Source organism: Aspergillus nomiae (assembly GCF_001204775.2).
Source record: "Aspergillus nomiae NRRL 13137 chromosome Unknown contig00048, whole genome shotgun sequence".
NCBI lineage: Eukaryota > Fungi > Ascomycota > Eurotiomycetes > Eurotiales > Aspergillaceae > Aspergillus > Aspergillus nomiae.
In genome coordinates, this window is record NW_015378103.1 from 43,736 (window position 1) to 66,947 (window position 23,212).

The 23,212-nt window shown below is 49.0% G+C and overlaps 8 protein-coding genes across 8 annotated transcripts; 5 read left to right on the plus strand and 3 right to left on the minus strand.

The window, feature by feature from the left end:
• Window positions 1-174: 174 nt before the first annotated feature.
• Window positions 175-2,237, plus strand: ANOM_003278 (karyopherin alpha; the record flags this gene model as incomplete). The annotated part of the gene is made up of 3 exons (XM_015548535.1): window positions 175-506; window positions 762-1,271; window positions 1,326-2,237. Exons 1-3 carry the CDS (start codon window positions 267-269, stop codon window positions 2,235-2,237), a joined length of 1,662 nt encoding a protein of 553 aa, XP_015409567.1. The 5' UTR covers window positions 175-266.
• A 1,182-nt stretch (window positions 2,238-3,419) lies between these two features.
• On the minus strand, window positions 3,420-7,137 carry ANOM_003279 (cohesin subunit IRR1; the record flags this gene model as incomplete). The annotated part of the gene is made up of 2 exons (XM_015548536.1): window positions 3,420-6,577; window positions 6,642-7,137. 2 exons carry the CDS (start codon window positions 7,135-7,137, stop codon window positions 3,531-3,533), a joined length of 3,543 nt encoding a protein of 1,180 aa, XP_015409535.1. The 3' UTR covers window positions 3,420-3,530.
• Window positions 7,138-8,160: 1,023 nt separating this feature from the next.
• Window positions 8,161-8,553, plus strand: ANOM_003280 (urease accessory protein UreD; the record flags this gene model as incomplete). The annotated part of the gene is made up of 1 exon (XM_015548537.1): window positions 8,161-8,553. One exon carries the CDS (start codon window positions 8,161-8,163, stop codon window positions 8,551-8,553), a length of 393 nt encoding a protein of 130 aa, XP_015409556.1.
• Window positions 8,554-8,579: 26 nt separating this feature from the next.
• ANOM_003281 (urease accessory protein UreD) lies at window positions 8,580-9,227 on the plus strand (the record flags this gene model as incomplete). The annotated part of the gene is made up of 1 exon (XM_015548538.1): window positions 8,580-9,227. The coding sequence occupies one exon, from the start codon at window positions 8,580-8,582 to the stop codon at window positions 9,225-9,227; it is 648 nt and encodes a 215-aa protein (XP_015409557.1).
• Window positions 9,228-9,675: 448 nt separating this feature from the next.
• On the minus strand, window positions 9,676-11,216 carry ANOM_003282 (uncharacterized protein; the record flags this gene model as incomplete). Its single annotated transcript, XM_015548539.1, has 2 exons — window positions 9,676-10,774; window positions 10,831-11,216. 2 exons carry the CDS (start codon window positions 11,214-11,216, stop codon window positions 9,676-9,678), a joined length of 1,485 nt encoding a protein of 494 aa, XP_015409558.1.
• A 2,033-nt stretch (window positions 11,217-13,249) lies between these two features.
• Window positions 13,250-14,288, plus strand: ANOM_003283 (uncharacterized protein; the record flags this gene model as incomplete). Its single annotated transcript, XM_015548540.1, has 2 exons — window positions 13,250-13,287; window positions 13,349-14,288. 2 exons carry the CDS (start codon window positions 13,250-13,252, stop codon window positions 14,286-14,288), a joined length of 978 nt encoding a protein of 325 aa, XP_015409559.1.
• A 286-nt stretch (window positions 14,289-14,574) lies between these two features.
• Window positions 14,575-20,170, minus strand: ANOM_003284 (putative rRNA biogenesis protein RRP5; the record flags this gene model as incomplete). Its single annotated transcript, XM_015548541.1, has 3 exons — window positions 14,575-15,126; window positions 15,191-19,639; window positions 19,697-20,170. The coding sequence occupies 3 exons, from the start codon at window positions 20,168-20,170 to the stop codon at window positions 14,575-14,577; spliced, it is 5,475 nt and encodes a 1,824-aa protein (XP_015409560.1).
• Window positions 20,171-20,546: 376 nt separating this feature from the next.
• On the plus strand, window positions 20,547-22,814 carry ANOM_003285 (WD40 repeat domain-containing protein; the record flags this gene model as incomplete). Its single annotated transcript, XM_015548542.1, has 3 exons — window positions 20,547-21,189; window positions 21,242-21,352; window positions 21,424-22,814. The coding sequence occupies 3 exons, from the start codon at window positions 20,547-20,549 to the stop codon at window positions 22,812-22,814; spliced, it is 2,145 nt and encodes a 714-aa protein (XP_015409561.1).
• Window positions 22,815-23,212: the final 398 nt, after the last annotated feature.

Below are 23,212 nucleotides of genomic sequence, written 5' to 3' on the forward strand. Positions count from 1 at the left end.
AGAAGCCTATCCCGTGACTGAACAATCCCACCTCCGGCCAAAGCAAGCATCAACACTTTTTTCCCCTCCTTCGTCTTTTGCCCGCATATTTCCCCCAGTGAGGCTTCTAGTCTTCCTATCTTATTTGACACTTGCTCATCAACTTGTGGGCTGCTATCATTTGATTAATTTCCTTTGATTTTTCTTCTTCTTTCTAAATTTTTCTCTCATCTAGAACCTCAGTGGTTCGTGCGCTTTGTTTTCACCCCTCAGTGTCCTAAGCAACCATGGCCGAGCGCTACATCCCAGAGCATCGTCGCACCCAGTTCAAGGCTAGGAATCAGTTCCGGCCTGACGAGCTTCGTCGTCGTCGTGAGGAGCAGCAAGTTGAAATTCGCAAGCAGAAAAGAGAAGAGAATTTGGCCAAGAGGAGAGGTATCCAGACCCGCGATGGTGGGATTGGTGTGGGAGAAGGCATGGCCGCTGCCGCCGAGAGTGATGATGAAGCCACTGCCATAGAAAGCGAGGTATGCTCTATCTGAGGTTCTATTATTCGTTTCTATTCGCATTACTCTAAATACATATCAATTTGTATTCGCCCAAGCGCTTGTCTTGTTTTTGTTTTTTTGTTTTTTATTTCCCTTATGCGCCTAGCGACGAGGTTTTCACCGCCCTATGACTGGTCGTGAGCTTCAGGATGGAGCACACGACCACCTTTCACTCATCAATCCTGTTGGTCTTTGTGCTTCTAGAAATCAAATGGCTAATGAAATATTTTTAAGCTCAATGTGGAACTACCGGAGATGGTTAAGGGTGTCTTCTCAGATCAGATCGAGTCGCAGATTCAAGCCACAACTAAGTTCAGGAAACTGCTTTCCAAGGAGCGCAACCCTCCCATCGAGCGTGTTATTGAGACTGGTGTCGTGAGCCGTTTCGTTGAGTTCCTTCGTTCTCCTCATACTCTAGTTCAATTCGAGGCCGCCTGGGCCTTGACCAACATTGCATCTGGATCTGCTCAGCAAACCCAGGTGGTTATCGAAGCCGGTGCTGTGCCCATTTTCGTCGAGCTGTTGAGCAGCCCGGAACCTGATGTTCGGGAGCAGGCTGTTTGGGCTCTGGGTAACATCGCTGGTGATAGCCCTCAATGCCGTGACTTCGTCCTCAACGCTGGTGCCCTCCGTCCTCTCTTGAACTTGATCAACGATGGCCGGAAGTTGAGCATGTTGCGCAACGCTACATGGACTTTGAGTAACTTCTGCCGTGGCAAGACCCCCCAGCCCGATTGGAACACGGTATGTTGCCTTACAGACACTACGAAGAAGCGAACTTGGCTAATACCATTTTAGATCGCTCCTGCTCTTCCTGTCCTCGCCAAGCTTATTTACATGCTTGATGATGAAGTCCTCATTGATGCTTGCTGGGCTATTTCCTACCTCTCCGATGGTGCGAACGATAAAATCCAGGCTGTTATCGAGGCAGGCATCCCTCGTCGCCTTGTTGAGCTTCTTATGCACGCCTCGACCTCCGTTCAGACTCCTGCTCTTCGGTCTGTTGGAAACATTGTGACCGGTGATGACGTACAGACCCAGGTTATCATCAACTGCGGTGCTCTCCCCGCCCTCCTCTCTCTCCTCAGCTCTACCAAGGATGGTATCCGTAAGGAGGCTTGCTGGACTATTTCCAACGTCACTGCTGGCAACTCTAGCCAGATCCAGGCTGTCGTCGATGCTGGCATCATTCCCCCGCTGATCAACTTGCTCGCCAACGGCGACTTCAAGACCCGCAAGGAAGCTTGCTGGGCGATCTCCAACGCCACCTCTGGTGGTCTGCAGAAGCCTGAGCAGATTCGCTACCTCGTTTCTCAGGGATGCATCAAGCCGCTCTGCGACCTGCTTGCTTGCCCCGACAACAAGATCATCCAGGTTGCTTTGGATGGCCTTGAGAACATCCTCAAGGTTGGTGAGATGGACAAGGAGGCTGCACAGACTGGCGAGGCCCGCGTCAACCGCTATGCTCTATTCATTGAAGAGGCCGGTGGTATGGAGAAGATCCATGACTGCCAGAACAACGCCAACGAGGAGATCTACATGAAGGCCTACAACATCATCGAGAAGTACTTCTCTGATGAAGAAGAGGCCGGCGGTGATATCGATGAGCTTGCTCCTCAACAAACCCAAACAGGATTCACCCTTGGCACTGCCCAACAACAGCCAGGTGGTTTCAACTTCGCCAACGGTGGCGACTCCATGGACATGTAAAAGCGGGATTTTATTTGAAATTAATCATGACACAATTGAGACTCGGGCTATCTGATTCGATTCTACTTCCTGCTAGATCCTTCGTGGCGGCGGCCGCCGTATAGCGAACAAAAGCACCACCTTAACGTCGCAGGGCGATCAAGTCTTGTAGCGTTCAAGGCGAGATTTGGGTTGCGTTTTCTGCCTTCAAAATAACACTTTAAGTTCATTCCTGTATCCATTTCGTCTCCCCCCTTTCGACGTTCAAGCACGAGTCGACGTTTTCTTTCCTCCCATCCCTGCTATGATTTACTTCCCCTTTGACCGTTCACGATAAACCAGATGCACCATCATGTACCCCTTTTACACTTCCCTATTTATCGTAGCATCCCATACACCGGCGTAATCGTTTGTTCATTCGGTTTTTTTTTTTTTCCTATTTCCTGTGTGTTCTTCGACGGTTTTCCTGGGATGTGGTCTCCTTGGCCTAAGTGCTGTCCGTCGCTTCCTGCGGCAGTAAATTGGTCAAATTGTTATCCAGACGGTGGTTATCATAAACCGCAGATTCGGGCGTTTTTTTGAATACTGGAGATCCACGGGCTTATATATCGATAGACAAATATACTTCAAAGGTCGATTAGGTCCCGTGGCGACGGATAGTTCGATAGCCAGCCATTGAAGAAAAGAAGCATCCCTTTCTTCTTACTTGCCATCTACAACATCTAAACAGTGTAGCTACTATCTTCTCCCATAACACAGTAGCGGCACTGCCAGACATACAATCGATGTCCCACTTTCAAATAATCGTCGAACTAAGACACGGAGAACAAAGGTCCTGAAGTATATACAAAAGCAAAGTCATAAGTTACATAGCAATACATACATCGCAGTCGACGCCAGCAAGCACAGTCTTCGCATGATAGAAAGACAAGACAGCAACATGAAGAAAAGAGAAGAAAGGAAAAACAACGGTGAAAGGAGATACTCAAGGGCAAGGAAATTAGAAGAAAAAGTTCCGGCCTAATAAAACCTGGAGAGCTGACAGTCATGACTAGAATAGTAGAGCGACATAAAGATCCACGAACCAACACCTTTAAAGAGGAAAAAGCCCTTGTACGAAAATAAGTTAAAAAAAAAGTTGAATGAAATAAAAAGCAACTCGAGCTCATCCCTTTTACCGAAATCATAGATAGACAGATAATATTACTCCATTGGCAAATCAATCACCCATAACTTCATCGTCGTCTGGATCAGCAGCAGCATGATTTTCATCTTCCTCTTCTTCATCATTATCTGGTTCGATGTTCTCGTCTTCTACCAGCCTCGGGCTCGTAGATCCTCGTCCTCGTCTTCTTCTATATCGAGATGCACCTCCTCTTCCTCTTCGTCCTCGTCGTCATCGTCTACTCTTTCGGCGGATTTGGCGTTGTCTTGTCGCTTGCTTGAACTGCTTTGATTTCGGTTTGGCTCCGTGGAAGTAGGTAGTTGTTTGCCCTTGGGTCGGGGGTTCTTGGGTTTACGCTCTTCGAGGAATGCAACTACTTCGCGGTAGTTCTGGCCTAGGTCGTGTTTGTGCTTGACCAGTCTTTGCTTGAGCTGTCCGCGCTCTTCGCCGGAGGCGTCAATGACGCGGCCTACAATCGCTAGGACAATCTTGCCTGTGAGTTCGCACAGGCGCTGTTCGGCCACGATTCTGGATCGCAGGCGCTCGGTGGCTATCATTTCTGCTTCAGAACCAGAGTCGTTTTCGTCATCGGGGTCCTTTTCCTCCTCTGAGTCGGATATAGGCTCGTCGTCGTCCGCGGGCTCGTAGGAGAGACGTAGCCTCTTCGCATATGTACGCTCTGCGACACTGTGGATTTTAGCGATGAGTTTGGAAGCTTCACCTGCGATCTCGTGAACCAGGCCCTGCGTCTGGAGAATGACGTCTTCATCATTACTGGCTTTTTGTCCCGCATATCGGAGGGTACCGAACAGGGTCTGTAGGTCCAAGAGTGTTGCTGTTGCCGAGAAGCGTATATCATCCAAGCCAGAACGTGCCTTCATGATGGCGACAAGTGTCGAAACGAATAATTCCCGGCTCTTTGTTAAGACTTCGAAGTACTCGGTATCAAAAGAAGCCTTTCCAGTGCTTAGACCAGTTGTCAAAGACTGGACTTTCCACATGAAGTAGAACAACAGCGTCCGTATGCTGCTGCTCACAAGTTCTGTCTCGGCCTTGGCGGATTCTTCATCGTCTTCAGTCTCGCGCAGACCACGTTCCACCAGATGCAGAAGGACATTGAAAGGTGTCTCCGCAGTATCTTTGCTCTTGCCCTTTGACCGTGAAGATGAAGGTGTTGCTTCCAAAATCTGTGTGCAGTCGGTTACACTGGCAAGGTTGGAAATTCTCGCCATGGTATTCGTAAGTTGATTGAGAGTAGAGTCAGGTATTGATCTGCCCTCCAGAACTTCCTTCTTCCGGGCTAATGTGCTGAGTGTATCGATCATGCCCTCCCACAATTCCGAGATCTTATTATCCAACGCTTCGCGCATATCGTCTGAGCTCTTTGCATGGAGAAAAGCGACACTAGCCTCTGTGAGTACATCCTGATCAGAGTGCGTTAAGAATTGCTTGTTGATGTCGTTCAGTAATGATGTATAGGCGGTAGCATCTTTCTGCAAGTCTTGTATCTTATCGAGATCAACGAGATGTTCAAGGCGTAAAACGGCAGAAGCAGCCTCTGGCACAGAGCCGAATTTATTCAAGAGTTGGGGGATGATCTGCGCAAGGTTATGCGCGATCTCTTCTTGAAGTTCAGGAATCTTATCAGTCAATGTCTTGACCTTCCGGCCTCTTTTATCAATATCAGACTTTGCGACTTCAAGAACACGCAACTTAACAGCACTGCATAGTACTTCTAAGAGGATGACCTCCTGCCCTTCCTGCATCTTGTAAAGCTTTTTGATGGAACCTGAAGTGTCATCCTCCGACGAACTGTCCGCAATCTGGGAATGATCGTAAAGCAGATATCCTGCCAAAGATTGCCATTGAGATAACTCTTTGAGGTAAGGATAAATGGCCTCAGTAACAAGAACAAATCGCGTATTGAGAGGAGTGCCGGAGAGCGCATCCTTCGAGGCAGAAGAGGGCTGGTCGGGTTTATATTCATTTTCAAGCTCGTCGTAAGATTGAAGAGTGTCGACAAGACATTTGAACTTGATCCACGAACCTTTAGGCGATTCGTAGTCATCTTCATCCTCTTCACCGAACATCTCATTGATCTCGTCTCGAACTTCTTCGATCGTGGAATCGAACACATCTTGAACGTTGGCAACAAAGAAACGGCCAGCTGCTTTTCGAATCCGTGGTTCCGAGTCGAAGACAAGTCTTCCCACTGTGTCAATGTCGCTGGGCTCAATTAATCCAGCCTCCCGAATCAAATCCACTAATTCAATCGAAGAGGCCCGTACCGCAATGTCTGCATCACGGGCAGCCATTTCCACCATTCGTTGACGGAAGCGCGCGGTAAATGACCGCATGCCTGCAATGTTATCTTTATTCTCATACAAGCTGCGAAGTTGGTTTACGACGACAAGGCGTGTCTGGGCGACGGTGTCAGACAACATCCAGCCCAAGTACCGAAGGAACTGTCCCTCAAAGAAATACTCTCTGTAGCTACGTATCCATTGTCCCAGTGCCGCCATACTTTCTGCCCGAATGTTAGGGTCGACATCCCGATATCGGTGAACGAAGACGACATTGACGCCGTCTTTAAGGTAGTCATCGATGATCTCCAGCTTCTTTTCGCCATCTTCAATAGCCTTCTCAATAGCGGATGCTCTTCCTTGGTTCACCGACTTCTTCTTCTTCTCAGTTTCGAGTTGTTTGCGAGAAGTAGAAACTGATGTCATCAATTCCCGGGCGATGCCGCAAAGAGCACACATGACAGCCAGTAAAATAACAGTTGAGGTATGTCTGAAAGGCCGAGATTGCGACGTTGACATGGCAGATAGCCAAATTTCGAGATTCTCGAAGAGGTTTTGATCGTCGTATAGAACCGATGAGTGATGAAAGGTCTGGATTAAGGACTTGAAGAATTCTTCCAAGACCGGCTGGAAAGCCCTGAACTTCTTCGATCTAGAGATCAGGGGCCACTCGCCAACTCCTTCTTGTTGATATTCGTTTTGCAAGTCCTCTACACGGTCCGGCGCATGGTCGACATCATTGATATGGTCCTGGGTTACTTCGAGATCTGTTCCCGTACACCTAAGCACAAAGTTAACCATATCACGCAGTGCCTGAGACTGCTCTCTCTGGTATCTCGAAAGCCATTCGGCAGCAGTAGTGTCGGCATTGCGCCCTTTACCAAAGACCTCCGCTACACAGTAATAATCCCCGTTAGCCACATCGCCACAATGATCAGGAGACAACGGTAAATTTACCATAGAGGCCCCGTTCACCAGCAGCCAAGCTGGGTCGCACCATCGGTTTCCTGGGGCGGGAGGAAACGGTTTTCTTTCCATTTGTAGCAGGTCGGAAGGCCAGCTGGCTCCCAATTCCATTACCAGATACTTTCGGTTTCTTCGCACTGCGAGGCTTTGCTTTAGCCTTCGGCTCGGACGTCGCTTTCTTCGATGACGCTTTACGTGCAGCGCGTCTCTTCTCTCGGATTTCTTCTTCATCGGGTTCTTCATCGGCGGACTCGTCAACATCGGGCTCGGACGCGTCTGCAGCCTCCTCTACATCTTCCTCGTCATCGCCGCCGGCACGCTTGCGCTTGGCGCCCCCTGCAATCGCACTATCATCGGCGGCATAACGCTCGGCGTACAATTCAGGCTTCCGCGTCACCCGACCAGACTTTCTCCTGTTTGTTGACGGGGATGAAGCTTCTTGAGTGGGCCCGGGCTGAGGGCTTGAAAGCGGCGGTTCAGTCTCCATTGTCGTCGGAAGTATTTAGAACACTAGATAGCCATCGTAGATGCATTAGTTCACATTGCGACTGAATTCCCACTGACACATAATCTATCAGACAGAAGTGAGGCGTACTTGGACGTGGGGTTCAGATGATGATGGAATTCGGGGGATGCTGAACGCGATTATTGTTAGTTTTCCTCGCACGGCACCTGCGGCTTTGCGCGCGCGTGTTGCAAGTGTACGCGATTGGACAGGCAACAAAAAACAAGTGGTAGCGAAAGCGTGTTGAGCCTCAATGGGAAAAAAGGTGCATTGAGGATACCGTTCCGATGCGTCGAGAGTGGGACTCCAGAAAGTCGAAGTGAGGGGAGTGGGAACACGGTGAGCTGTTCTGGCGGACGAAACAGACGCGCTTTGGTGCCTGGCGATGACGGGCTCCGAAAGTGAGCTGATGCCTCAGGCGCCAGCTTTTGTCCCCTGTCTGTTGCGTGATGGTGGCCTCAGTCATCAAACATTGAAAACATTGATCAAAACGGTAATGAAACGGTATGATCTTCCTAGTGCGTAATGATTGGCATCGCCAAGAAAGCCTCGCCCGGGGGCGAACCCTAAGCCCTCAGAATCTGCGGAGAATCTCAGTATCCATGCCGTAATAGAAACCTCCTCGGTCTCCATCGTCGTGGCATGAATGCTCATCTTCAACTCAACATTGGCAGAGCCAAGACTGCAAATTCAATGGTTGATACACAAGGGCATTACACCCCGCTTCCAGCTAATCATTCAAGGGGGTCTGCAGGATCACCTGGCCGAGCATCTCGGCGTTGTTTGGCTGCCCCGGAAAATCAGATTTATCCCAAAAAAAATCCCTTTCTCCATGACGCCATTTTACAGATATTTCAATTGATCCCAAGAATGGCAGAGTATATCATACCGTGAATATCCACACCTTCGATTTTCATTCTTTCAACTTTCCTCTTTCATTCCCATCTTAGTCCTGTTTCTCTCTTTTCTCAGACACCATTCTCTATGCAGATCACATCCAGAATCATGCCTATAAAATCACCGTTTGAGTCTTCCATTGCCAAACATGGACAAGGCAATGTTGTCCTCTCACTGCTACCTCCTTCGAATCCTACCTTGACAACTCTCACCTACAAATACCCCCTCAAACTCCTCACAAGAACACCCGGCTACGTACCTCAATCCTCCGCTCTATCATGTCCCGCCTCCCGTCCAGTCCACCTCTACCTCCTCACCTATGGCGGCGGCCTCCTACCAGGTGACCACATCGAGGTCTCCATCAAACTCGAACAATTCACAAGAATGGTCGTAACAACACCACAAGGAACCACGAAGATCTACAAAACAGAGCCCAGCAGAAGCGTCAAGGGCCGCCGCGCCCGGGGCGAGTATTATCAGACAAGAGCCGGCAAACACTAGACGTACGGATCGAAAAGGGAGCCGCAATGTGCTACCTCCCCGATCCAGCCGTGCCATACAAGGACAGTCGGTACGAACAAGTCCAAACATTCACAGTCGACAGCACAACAAAGGACTCCCAACGGAGCAGCCTCTGCATGCTAGACTGGGTGACTGAGGGACGCAAATCCCGCGGCGAGAACTGGGACTTCCACCTCTGGAAAGGCAAGAACGAAGTCTACAGCGTCGACGAATCAGGCAAGAAGAAGCTTCTGCTCCGTGATTCACTCATCCTTGACGAAGAGCTCGACGAAGGATCGTTAGAAGACGAGCATGAGACGCTGAACCGCACCGGTGTTATCCGGGAGCGGACACGACCTCACGGTATCGTGGGAACGTTGATTCTCTACGGACCTGTGTTTGAGCACCTTGCAAATTTCATCATGGACCGGTTTACGTCACAGCCACGGATCGGAGCTCGGAATTGGTCATCGTCCGCTCCTGCAGCTATAGAAGCACCTCCAAATTACGACTCGAAGGTCACCTTCACCGCTGCTCGTGTACGAGCAGGTTTTGTCCTGGTGAAGTTCGGGGCCGATAATTTCGAAACAGCCAAGGACTGGCTGGGTAATATTCTTCGTGAGGAGGGAACCGTTCTCAACGAATTTGGGGAAGAAGCTTTGTGCTGTTTGTGATTTGGTTGTGCATTTTTTTTAGTTTACTTTCTATTTCGGATTATGGGCAATAGTCCCAACCCTTTGCATGCATGCATGCAGGCTGACCGCCACAAACTAAAAACAAGAGGACTGTGGAAGTCTATCAGATGATACCCAAAACTGGATCCTGTACGATCTTATCTTTCTACATATCACATTTGATGCACCGAATACCAAACCATGAATCGTCTCGCATCATATCATTTTGCATTGTTCTAAAGTAGGAAATGGTAAAAGTAGCCCGAGCTCACGAAATTCTAAGGAAACGATAAAACAACTCCTAGGGTATGCACTCAAAAGGAACCTCAACACCGTCGAAAATGTCGTAAAATTACTGCCTAACATGGTGCATGCGGCATGTTGGCTTGCTTGACTGTACAGCCACACCTAATTTATAAATATGCAGAAAGTGCAGGCAGGGCACAGGTTAGTGCCACCAATCAGAGAACTTGGGTCTCCAGTCCTGCTTAGTGGCACTCTGGAGATCGTCAACATTGAGAATATCAACCCCTTCGCGAACCAGAACGGTCCAGATATGATTCCTCAAGCTCCGAGGCCAGCTAGGCAACTCCCAGTACCGAACTTTGAGTCCGCGCTGATGGGCACCCCGGATCTGCGCTTTTAGCTTGTCCATTTGTCGATCACTGAGGTGGAACAACCAGGGAAACCCGATCGACTGCCTAAAAGAAACAGATGCATAGTAACTGTTGGTCCAGTTGAACGTGCCGGGGCCAAGCTCGTCACCGGATAAGCCCGAGAGGCCCTGACCGACATTCTGGTTGGACCGGTCCGTCATCACCCCTTCATCCTCTGGGATGTAGTCTTCCACACCTTGACTCCCAGCTTTATCCATGTCATAGTCCTCAGCCAATCTCTCCAAAGGAGCATCGAAGAAGACGTCTCGATACGTGGTGTTCGCGACAACCATGCTGAAGGGAGTATTGCCCGTTCCCACAACTGTGATGGGGCCTTTGACCACATCTGTACCGTTAAAGTGGGTAAGATAGCCACGTGTACGGAGGGGTGACAACTGCTCGACGACCGTATTCCATGTCGCGTCTCCGTCAGTTTTGAAATCAATGAGGAGGATAAGGCTTTGGGATGGGTCAGTGTCGAAAACCCCCTGCAACGACTGATCTCCAGTAGGGTGGAGCTTGGTAATCGGGTTTTGTTTCTCTAGTATCCGTATCAAGGGATTAAGGTATAAGTTCCTCAGTGTGCGCTGCCGTGTCAGCGACGAAGGGGTATGGCCCACGTATAGTTCGTCGTCGAAAAGCCATACGTCGGCTTCCACGCCAATACAGCCCGCCTGTATAGCAGAGAACAGGGGAACTGGCCGCCAATAGTCATTATGTGAATGGCATCCAACTGGGATAATATCTCTAGTAAAATCGGTGGGCCAATGAGAGGCGTTCGCGCCCAATCTTTCCTCGTGTTGCCAACGGAGAACTGAGAAACGGTCGACGTCATCCGAGAAGAAAGTTATGACAATGCCACAGGCGATAATAATGAATTGGATGATTCCTCTATGGACGTGATAAGTAATCTCAGTAGTAAACGCCTCGCCACTTGGGAAGCTTACAGCATGACGAAGAATCCCAGGAGAGGGAATAACACGCAGCGGGTCAGCTTAGGCTTCCTGCACCGTTTCCGAGAGTAGTTCGGGGCACGACTCGAGTTGGCGAGCAATGGTAGTACATTATCAGACTCGTTGTTCCCAGGTGTAGTGAAGGGAGAGTTCGTGGCCAGTCCACGTCTCCAAGCAGGTAAAGTCTCCAGCCGGGTAGGTCCAGTCAAGAAGCCCTGCTCATTCGCGTCACCGCTGACAGGCTCTCTTACAGACAATTTGAATTCTTCTAAACCCGCCTGAGGCTCTGCATCTTCACTATCGCGATAACGGTCGGTGTTTGCCTGAGGCGTAGAAATGCGGGTGCTGGTAATAAGTGGGGAGTGGAAAGGGGACGACATTCTTGGCCATAGGACCTTGCCGATGACGATCCCCCAGCTGTAGCGATAGCCAAGTCTAGGTACTCTCTTCCTTCAGGAAGCCTTCCATGTTAGGAAGAGGTCCTTGATTTATGACGAGTTCCCTCGAGCGTAGTTCACGGTGAACGCTTTATGTGGAATCTTTTTTTTGAAACGATAAAATTCTAGCCTTCTTTATTCTCCACGACCCAATTAAGACATGTGCGATGTTGGATATCGTTATTGGGACAGAAACATTGGCAGATATTTCCACTGTCACCCCGGGAGAAGAGTCAACGTTGGTAGCATAAGAGGCTCTCATTCGCTGATATCTACAGCTGTTGATTGGGAGGTGGAGTGCCCAGACGCTGAAAGGGACCTGAGAAATCCTGCAGTCCGTATGGTAGATTTGATACAGAACCATTGGCACTTAACCTGAACCCATGGTTGAGCACAGCCTCCTTAATAGAACACTCGCTAGTTCATAATATTCGAGAATAGAATGGCAGCCTGGACTGTACTGTAGGTACTAGGATACTCGGGACCAAAATTACTAAGCACATCAGTACGTAGTGATACTACTAGTAGTGGTTAACCGGGAAGCTTACACAGTACAAATGTCCAGTCCGTATGGGTGTATCTAAATTTAATCACGCGGAGTAAATAATTGGCTCACTTCTTCAGATGCATTTCTAGCACCAGTCAGCAGCCACCACCGATCAGTTTCTGCTCGGAACATATTTACAACCGAATGCATGACGTCGTTAGGTATTGCGCAGTATCACTCGACATCCATGATCCCAGACATTCATTCTGTTTTCAGAACTACTACCTTACCATGGGTTACGCGTAAAGCCATGTACAGTACACAGGTGACCTATCATACCAACGCGTGATGCGATCGATCGGCAGAAATCAACAATTGCATATCTTTGACTTTTTTTTCCCCTTCCCCTCCTCCTTTATACTTAAGCTTCCGCTTGTTCTAAGCGAGCAACCATGAATCTTGAAGAGCTTCTTAGGGGCGGAGCTTATATGTATACGAACTACTTCGTACTAGTGGACTATAGCAACCCTCGTAACAATACTAGTACATCCACCTTCAAGCCGCATAGGTTACGCTCAAGGAACCTGGCGGGAAACGAACTGGCCGACAAGGAAGAACCTCGTTTTCAGCGCATGATTGTAGTACCCTCACAAGTGTTGCCAAGGAAAAGTAACGTACTATGCACCACAGTATCGCCACCACCACCACCTACAATCACCCCACTACCGGTCGCCACTGTTTTCCGCGGAACGATGGCTTCGGAATGCGGCGATTACACCTTTCAACGGTATTGAGTGCGTTCTACCTCTACGCTCTCTGGTAGGATGAATCCACCGATGACACCCGGCGTCCTGTTTCGGGGTCTAGTAACTCATTGGCATAGGAAGAAATATGCAGTAACCTACTTTCCAATACTTAGTTATGCTTACTGATTTGTCATTTTATGTCTTACCACTCCTGGTCCTAAATCGGATGAGCTATTGGATGAGTCTTGACGGGGTGGTATCGCATTTCTAACTGAATAGATGAATAGGAGAGTATTCACAGTATGGCAGAGGTCCTGGCTATATCTCTTTTTTTTGGTTTTACTCTTCTTTGTTTTGTTCACGGGCATGATCAACGGATGAATTTCTGACCTGACAGAAGTATATATTTTAGCTATGAAAAGGTCAAACGATGGAGAATATATACAATAGGTCTGAATCATAGTCCAGCAGTTTATGAACGAGTAGACCAAGCCATCAACTCGTCGAATAAGGCCCCCAGCTTCGATATTCAAGACTATTTCTAAGAAATAAAAGTAAAGGAATAAAGAAAAACGTCTCAATGATCCTCCGAACTGGCACGGCTAGTACAGTACAGAAGGTGGGCAATCTTATCAGCCGCGATTAGATATGCCGCCCGAAAAGGAAAAAAAATTAAAAGTTGCCATTCAAGTCCACCTCCGCAGATTCTCATCACGAACAGCTGCAGAACCACCACATTCAAAATGCCTCACAAGCATAAGCGGAAGCAAAATGACGCGGAGTAAGTCTAATTCCTCGTGCTTTGAACTATGCTGTGTCACCACTAACAACGACCCTACTAGTATCTACGATCTCCCACCTACTATGATCGCAAAGGCTCTCCCGGTCCGCGATCCCAATTCCAAGAACAAGAAAGCAAAAAAGAATGTCAAGGACGACAAACCCCAAGATAAACTCCAGGCCCGTCGGAAAGCTGCTGCAGATGATGATACCCCCAAAGCTTTTCGCCGGTTGATGCAGTTTCAGACCCAGGGAAAGCAGGCGCTATCGAAACCAAGTGCTGGCGAGAATAAGAAGCGGAAAAGAGGAGCGGAAAACACTGAGAATGCGACACAAACCACGCGCAAGAAGGCTGCCCCTGCGGTGGCAGTGGAGCAGAGTACCGATGCCGAACCCCAAGTGAAGCCGAAGATTCTTCCGGGAGAGAAGTTGTCAGATTTCGCGGCGCGAGTAGACCGCGAAATGCCCATTGCTGGAATGAAGAGATCTGGGAAACCCACAAAGTCGGATATCGCTGATATTCGTGAACATAAGGTAACGAAGCATGAGAAACATTTGCTCCGACTACAATCGCAGTGGCGGAAGGAGGAGGCGGAGATCCAAGAACGTGAGGCTGCTGAGCGTGAAGAGCGAGAGGCAGAACTAGAAGACCAATTAGAACTATGGAAGGAGTGGGAAGTAGAGGCCGGCCAGGGCAAGGCAAAAAAGAAGGGAGCTGGTGCAAGAAAGAAGGGTGGACAGGGTGCCGATAGATCAGATCCTTGGGCTAAGTTGAAGAGCAAGGACCGTTTGAACAAGCCGGCGAATCCTTTCGAAATTGCCGAGGCACCGCCGCAATTGACGAAGCCAAGGGAGATTTTCAAGGTCCGAGGCGGTGCTAGAGTCGATGTTGCTAATGTGCCGACTGCTGTCGGTAGCTTGAGAAAAAGAGAGGAGTTGGCTAACGAGAGGAGAACTATCGTGGAGGAGTACCGGAGGTTGATGGCTGAAAAAAGGCGATAAATCCCTGGCTGGGTTTATGACAACAGCTTAGTTCTTTCTTTCATTTTTGGCGGAAGGCGTATAGTCGTCAAGTTTTTCTTTATCCATAATTTTATCTCCTGATCGCCGAGGTGTCCATGTGGTTCCTCTAATCTACTTTGACGAAGCACTCCCATCGCACGCTTGCATGGTATCATACTTGTAAATTGTAGAGAATAAGATATCACAGTTGGAAAGCTTTTTATATACAGTATCTATGACCCAAACACAATGCTATCATACGATATGTTCACACAGGACGCAGAGTCTACTCTTGCTGCAGAGATTTGACATACTCTGCTGCCTTAGCTTTGATGTCTTCCACCATCTTCTCATTACCACCATCAGCTGATGCAAGCTTCTCCTCAAAAGCAAGCCATTTCTTGAAAAAGAACCGCGCCTGCTTGGGCCGGAGTTTCTTGCTCGCTTCTACAGACGCAACGCCCTTCTTGGAGTCCCGGATTCCAAGGACACGTTCGAATAAACGACGGACCTGCTCGGCATCGCCATTCTTGATCTCCAAATCCAAGAGGATGTTCCACAAATCGATCCGTTTAGGGAACGAAGAGAGGAGACCCTCGAACACCGTGCGGCCGCGCTCAACATCTCCGTGTTCAGAGCGGAACTCAAGCTGTCCGAACTTGGATGTAGTTTCGACGTGAGTGTGAGAAGGAAGCGACTGCAGAGCACGAGGCAGAAGGGCACGTCCACGTTCTGGAGCAGCCATATTGTCAAACAGGAAGCTGGCGTAGTTCAGGAAGAACTTGGGCGACTGGGAGATCTTCTTCTTAAGAGCAGTCTGGAAGAGCTCATCCGCTTTCTGTACGAAATTATAGTTAGCCATCGGAACGAAAGTGGACATTATCAGAGAACACCGAGCTTACCTCATTCTTTCCAGATTGGATGTAAATGCTGATCAGACGCTCGTAGACTTCCTGAGTGTCGTTGTATTGACAAGCCCGCTTGAAAACCTCCTCAACGGTGTCATCGTTGCCATAAGTATTCTCCAAGTTGAGCATTGCCACCCAAATGTTCAGCTTCTCAGCATCTTGGCCAATGGTAATGGTGCGAAGAGCACGCTCTGCAATTTCCCTTGCTTTCTCGACTTCACCAAGCTCTAGTTGGAAGGCCATGTATCTCAGCCAAAGGAGTGATGAATCGGGTTCACCAAGTAAGAGTCGCTCGTAATCAGCCACTGACTGTGGCCCATTGGCGTCTAATTCACCAGTTCGATCGACCTGTATCTCAGGCTTGCGGTGTTTCTTCCTCTTCTTCCGCTCTGACTCATCTTCGTCATCAGAATCAGACGAAGCGGCCTTCTCATCGTCGTCCATTACATTGCCACTCCAATCGAAGCCGCTTGCCCCGAGACCTCCCTGTTTGGTTGCTGGAGCTTTGGTCATGGGTTCATCGTCACTTTGCTCGGAATCACTCTCACTGTCCTCTTCAACATCGACTCCACCCATGGAGACGTCGCTGTCGTCGTCGCTGTCATTTTCATCTACATCAACACCACCAAAGCCATCTAGACTAATGCCTTCGGAATCATCATCCTCATCATCATCGTCGTTGCTTTCAACATCGTCCTCGTCTTGATCCTTGAAATAAGAAGCCTTCAGGCCGAAAGATATCTTTCCTTGCTTGCGGTCAATCTTGAGGATCTTGGCTTTAACAGCATCACCCTCGTCGTACACAGTTCTGGCATCATCAACCTTGTTCTCAGCCATCTCGCTGCGGTGGCAAAGGCCACTGATGTTTGCAGAACCATCAATGACGATGAATGCACCGAACTCCTCGACTTTACGGATCTTGCCGGTAACGATTTGGCCAGGTTTGAGGTCATGGAGTTTTACCGGTGCCTTGTAGTTGGGGTCTAGAACAGACTCTTTCAGGCTGATTTGCAACCTGCCCTGTTCTGGGTCTACGACCGTGACTCGACCCTTGACTAGTTGATCAACCTGGAAAGAATCCTTCCACTCCTTAAGGTAAGAATCCGAGAGGTCAGAAACACGAACATAAGCAGTTACACCGTGGCCCAGTGTCACAAAGAGCCCATTATCAGCCACCTTCCGTACGAAGCCTCGCACAATATCATTGACTTTGACCTGCTCCATTGATGTGATTTCAGGATCCTGAACGGGGAGCGATGAACTAAGGACCTTAGAAGGGCGGAGAGACAGGGAGATCTTCTTGTGGACCTTATCAATGGAGGTGACACAAGCGCGGAGCACCTCATTCTTGTGATAGATTGTGGGGTTTGCCTTGGAGTAGTCGTCTGTCAGGTCGATCATATCAACTGCACCGACTATTGTATCAGTCAATTGCATGATGACCTGCCTTTCAGTGACCTTAGTGACTCTTCCCGGCAAGATCATGCCGACGGTGATATCATCCAAGGAAAGAGTCTCAGAGCCCTTCTTAGCCGAGAGATCCAGGCGACCTTTCTCAATATCCACCGCAGAAACATTGACTCTCAAGGCAGACCCTATAGGGAAATGCTTTTCGACATCGGCTAAAAGAGACAAGTCATCAGATGCATCCATGAGACGCAATCTTCCCCTAACGTTAGGGGACAGATTGACCCAGAGGCAATTGTCAGCAATGTTGTTGATGAAACCCAACCACGACGAGCCAGCTTGAACTTGTTCCAGATTCAAGGGGAGAGGATCGGCGGCCTGCAGGAAGCTTGGCTTCAGGGAGAGCTCAAAAACGGGGAATTTCCCAGTACGATGACTTATCGGAAGGAATTTGTGGCTGCGAGCGTCATGAACACCTAGAATTCTCGCCGAAATAAGTTGCTTGGGACGGAAGAACCGCAAAGGCTGCTTTCGGTCTTTGATATCCTCCCAATTATCGAAAACTTCGGAGACATCGATCCGGCCCTGGATATTGTCGGCAAGTTGAACGTTGATTTGTGTCGCCTTCACAGAAACAATCTTGCACTTAATAACCTTCCCAAAACTGAAACCAGACATTGAATTGATGCTCTCGTCGACAGCGTTGGTAACAATGTCATCAGAAGGAGCGCTCTTGACAGCGGACTTCGCGGCCAGCTTTTTAGCACCAGCATGGGTTGCCTCGGCAGGATTTCTGCTCAGGATGAACCTGCGGAAATCAGGATCGACAGAATGTACCGTTGCTGAAACTACTTGTGACTTGGTCAAGCCAAAATCTGGCTTATTCATGCTTTCGTCACCAACAAGCCGTTTGGGCACTAGGCCGATGACACCACCTAAGAACTCAACGAATACTCCGGTCATTGTGATGTTCCGAACGAAGCCAGTAACTTCGGCTCCTTCCTGAACATCCTCAAAGCTTGCTGGGATAAGTCCCTGCTTAGCAGCCTTTTTGAGGCTTGCCCTGCCTGACACCCGAATGAGCCTGCGAGTCCGCTGGATATCGAGGACAAGCAATTCATTGAGCTTTTGGCCAACACGAATCTTCGATAGGGTCGAGCTCTGTTTAGAGGGGGAGCCATCGACCATATGATCGAGGTTCAACCGAGCTACGAGGCCATAATCATCCAATTTAAGAAGTAGGTCGTCACTTGACTTCTCGAAGACCGTTCCAGTGACCAGCAAGCCAGGGTGTATGCTTTCAAAAGCTTTTTTGTAAGTATCGGTAAAGGTGGAAGGATCCTTGCAGGACACAGCGAGCTTTTCAAGAGACGAATCCACACTGAGTGCATGGACATTCACCACCTGGCCTAGCCTAAAGTGCTGAGACGGATCCTTGATGTAGGCCTCGCTCATCTCTGACACGGGAAGGAAACCTCGCACGGAACCATAGAACTGAACCACAGCACCATGTGGCTTAAGGTTCACGATAGTTCCAGGGGACTGCGCTCCGGCAACGATGTTATCGTAATCTTTCCAAATGGCGGATTCACTGTTCAGCAGACTCTTCTTTAGAGTGAGTCGAATCTGGCGTTTCTCTGCATTGACCGATAAGATCCTAGCCGAAACGGTCATTCCTTCCCTGAATTTCTTTTCGGGGAACTGAAGGGCCGTGTCCGCAAAGTGCATAGATGGGACCAGACCGGTGACACCGTCAGCCAACGCGACGATCAAGCCATCTAATCCGCTTGGTCCGATAAGCAGCTTCTCAATTTTTCCTTTGACGACAGCGCCAACGGTAACATCCTCGATACGAAGGAAAGGCTGGTCAATAACCGATCTCTCAAATGACAAGAGATACAAATTATCGAGGGCACTGTAACCAATAACCCTTCCTTCATGGGTGGAATCTGTTCGGAATGGCCCGTATTCGGCAGAAATGCTTTCAACCTGCCCATCTGCTAGCTTCGACACATGAACGAATCCCACGTGTTTTGTGGATCCAATTTGTACGTAAACTCCGAGGCCAGGATCAACCTTGATCACCTTCGCCTCAGGCACGATAGCAGAAATGGCTGGCGCATCTTCAGAGCTTCCAGGTCCTTGGGCTTCGGAAGTAAATTTGCAGACATTGTCGAGCAATGAAAAGCCGACCTTGTATGGATCAGAGGCGGGGAAGGTGGAGATAAGGCGGCCCTTGACTTTGGCACCAATCTTATATTTATTAGCCAGATCGTCCTTGCTCGAGTTACCACCGGATTGCACCAAATCCACAGTCGTATCTAGCATGCCCATTATCTTTCCAGTGGCTCCGCTTGAAGTGACTTCAGTCAAAAGAATCTCAGCTGCTGTGCCTGGAAGGAAGGAGTTGATCGTAGGCGCTGTGCTGAGATAATGAGACTTCTTTATAGATCCGGAAGATTGCAGGTTGGCGGACAGCTTCAAGACACTACCGTTGGCGTTCTGGCCAGTGACCATGCAGAGGAAGACTGATCCTTCCTTAATAGTCGAGTAATCCGTCTTGGGATCAATTTCCTTTTTGGACATGAAGCCCTTGATATCGGCGCCCTCGATCCCCAAGTCCATAACCAAACCATGGTCTTCGACGCTTACAACCGACGCTTGCACGGCAGTGTTGTCGACGAGATCGGATTTCAAAAGTCCAAAATTGGCTTGCCTCGGGTCAACCGTGAGCTCGATGCGTTTTCTACTCTTGGAGCTAGCATCTGCCGCATTGTTTCCAACAGATACAACATATGCGCGTAGATATTGGCCCAGATAGAAATAATCGCTCAATTCAATGGAATCTTCGTCGTCGTCCTCATCGTCCTCATCATTTTCGTCTTCGTTTAGAAGATTCTCAATCTTCTCTTCTAATCTTTTCGATACCGCTGTTAAGGGAACGTAGCCGGTAAGATTGTTTGGTAAGGAAAGACCGATGTCATGTGCACTGATGCTTGAGACTTGACCTAGCACCATGGTTCCGGGTACAACACGCTACACTCGTCAGCAACCTTCCCCAAATTATATTTAAGGTATTCTTGGTAAGCTTACCTTGAAGTTGAGGCCTTCAATTCGCACACCCTGTTTTTCTTCCGCTTCATCTGCACCTTTCTTGCTTTTGTTCTTGCGTTTACGAGACTTCTTCGTAGCTGTCGCTGTAGTGTCGTCCACATCTTCCATCTCTGCATCTTCGTCATGCTCATCATTCTTGTAAGAACCCTTAGTCGCCTTCTGCTCAAAGAGAACATCTTTTGTGGCTTGAATTTGGATTTGCTTCCGTTCAAGAGGCGTTAAGACACTGCCTCCACCACGAGGGAAGGATGGCTCATCGTCACGTAAGACTGTGAGCTCTGAGGCCTTGGGGCCCGAACCTGCGTCAGGTTTTGACTTCTCATCACCAGAGGCGCCTGTCTTGTGTTTCTTCTGATCCTTGCGCTCTTCTGCCCCAACTCGTACACGTTTTTGAGGTTGACGGGCAGATGCAGCCTCCTCAGCAGAGGCGCCCTTGCGCTTAATTGGAGCCATATCTATAAGATAAGACTTGTTGAGCTGCTCCAAAGCTCTAAGTCCGGACACAAATTTGGCGGAGTAAAAAAAATAAAATTTCTAGACTAAAAAGCCGATCGCTCAACCTGGACCGCCTGCCTAATGCGGTAGCTAGATCTACCTTAATTGAATGACTCACCGCCTGCCGCAATAAGCGACTCGCGTCACGAAAAGGCACGTCGACACGAGACTCGACGACTTTTTCCGCGACGTGAGCATTGCTGGACGAGTATTAGTCCTCCTGCGAGCTCCACTATGCTTCTGTCTTCTGCCACTTAGCCCCAACACCCTCTTTTCTCTCCACTCGTTCCTGTAGAATGTCTCTGTCTGCCTGCCTGCTTCTCTTGATGGCACAATGATTGGCAGTCATGATCTCCCCGAAGTACCACGATCCGAACCTGTTTTCCCTCTACCATCGCAGGAGCTCCCTTCCTCCCCGCCGTCAATAGTATCAGATGCTGGTGTCCGACGCAAGCCCAAGAAACCTCCTCCTGTCACACCACGGTCATTTAGGAGGTTTTTTACCCCCCGTTCTATGCTCAATGGAGGGAGTAATGCTAGCGATGTGAGGACGAATCGGCAGGCCTTGAAGGCTCTGAGTTCTCCAGCTGTCAATCGCTTGGGACCGGCTTTCACAAGGACCTTAAAGGCTGTTGCAAATAGGCCGGAGCCTTCAGAACTTCTGCGCACTCCTAGTAGGAAGCGAAAGTTCTCGTTTTCTTCGATTGGCTCGCCTCTTCAGTCATCGCCCCTAAGAAAGGTCCGCATGAGAACCCCAATTCAAGATGAAGAAGAGGTGAATGTCACAGTTCGCGACCTCGAAGTGAACACCGAGATACAAACTAGCGAACCAAAACCACAAGTTATTGCTAAACCGCCTCGTCAAGTGACACCTGTTCGACGGTCGCAAGCGTTGCAGACATCTGGACAGTTTTTCATGCGGAGTGTCATCGGTGCACGGGCGAACCGGGTGACTATTCGATCTAATTCCGGAGCTGGTTGGTAATTTATTCACACAAATTCTTACAGCACATTCTCACTGTGGTTAAGATTGGCAGGATTTGACATCAACATTTTACTCGCGGCCTTCTGACAGCCATACCTGTGCTAGTTCTACCGGAGATCGCCTTGCCCTTCCCTTTTGTACTGCAACTTGTAACAGTGAGTCAATCCGATTTGACAATATGCCCCCCCTCGGGGCGCCGCCCGTTCTTGCACTGACTGTTTCATAGCGAACACTCTCGTTGCTGTTGGCGATGAAGAAGGAGGTATTCGACTGTTGGATTCCGCTAAAGATGACAAGAATGGCTTTTCAAAGGCCTACCTTTCGTTTCGACCTCACATGAACGCTATTATGGACCTGGAGTTTTCATCAGATGACATGCTACTCGCAACAGCCTCTGGGGACCAAACAGCTCTGGTCATCGATATGGCTACACAGAAGCCGATATACTGTTTGTCGAACCATGTTTCTTCAGTGAAACGGGTGCAGTTTCAACCTTCAGCCAACAACAAAGTCCTCGCAACTTGTAGTCGCGACGGTAACGTTAACATTTGGGATCTTCGCTGCAAAGGCTTTGAGAAACCTTCCCTCCAAGTTCGATGCTCGCTCGAATCCGACTCTGAGTATGCAGCTGCCCCCGTCGCCTCCAAGATGACATATCCTCAGGTTTTAAACACAATACACGGTGCTCACGCATGGATGCCTCAAACCCCCGCTTCCGAGAAGCTAGAGCCTCAAATTGGGCGTTCTGACATCACTGTAACTTCATTGGCCTTCCTTCCGCCTGGCCGCGAAAACCTATTTGTCACAGCATCTGAAGCCAATGCCTGCGTCAGACTATGGGATCTACGGACAGCACATAACAACCGTCGGGGAAGACCGGTCCTTCCCCTCTCGACTACACGAGAACCTGACAGTCACATCAAATATAGACGCTTTGGGCTCACTTCCATGACACTAGGCGGTGATGGCTCGAGACTCTACACATTATGTCGCGATGGTACCGTGTACGCTTATTCGACATCTCATCTCATCCTCGGACATGCACCGGAGCTCTCTTTGAACAATGACCGCCCACGTCGTTCGGGTGGGTCCGACAAAGAGGGTCTTGGTCCCCTGTACGGTTTCCGTCATCCGCGTTTGCAAGTTGCGTCGTTCTATGTCAGGACCGCGGTTCGAAAGGCCACTGGTGATAAGCCGGAAATGCTGGCTGTTGGAAGTAGTGACCAGTGCGCTGTTCTATTTCCCACCGATGAACGATTTCTCCATTCCGCTCCCAAACCAGCTCCTGAAGTTGATCTTCCTCGGAACCCAATGCACCTCACTCGCTCTGGTTTACGCCGTTCAAATTCTGGGGCCGGCCTGTCCGGGAAATTGGAAGATACCATACCGATCTACCAATCTGGAACGCCCTTGATCGAGGGTCACAAGAAAGAAGTCTCGGCTGTGTCGTGGACTGTAGATGGAGAGCTCATCACAGTCAGCGATGATTACAGCGCCAGATGCTGGCGTGAGGGGCCCGATGCCAGAGACCTTCGGATAGGTGGTGAGGCGGAAGGTAGACGATGGCGGTGTGGATGGTCTGCTATGAAAGACTCATATGATGACGAAGATGAATGATTTTCTTGCGAGGGTTAAGGATTGATTGTTTAACTTTGTATTGTTCTTCAAGCACTATGGCGTCACGGTTTACTTCATTGTCAGTTAGCGGGCGTTTTATTCTGTTTTAGATGGTTTTGTATGGCGTTGCTTACAGAGTACATGGCATAGAGAGGTGCTTGATGTATAATGGGGGGTTATCTACTACTTGTTCATGAAACTTTTCCTATTCGGGGGGAGATACGACTGTAAGATTTACAAGAATTGGGTCGCATGTCTGGTTAATACAGTGACTTGATACTGTTGGAATCCATCATCATAATAGTGTGGTTTACTTTTGATTAAAGTCGGTAGTAGACAAGTTCGACCTGCCGTGTGAATATGTGCTCATACCATCTTATTATACTTTTCTTCTTCAC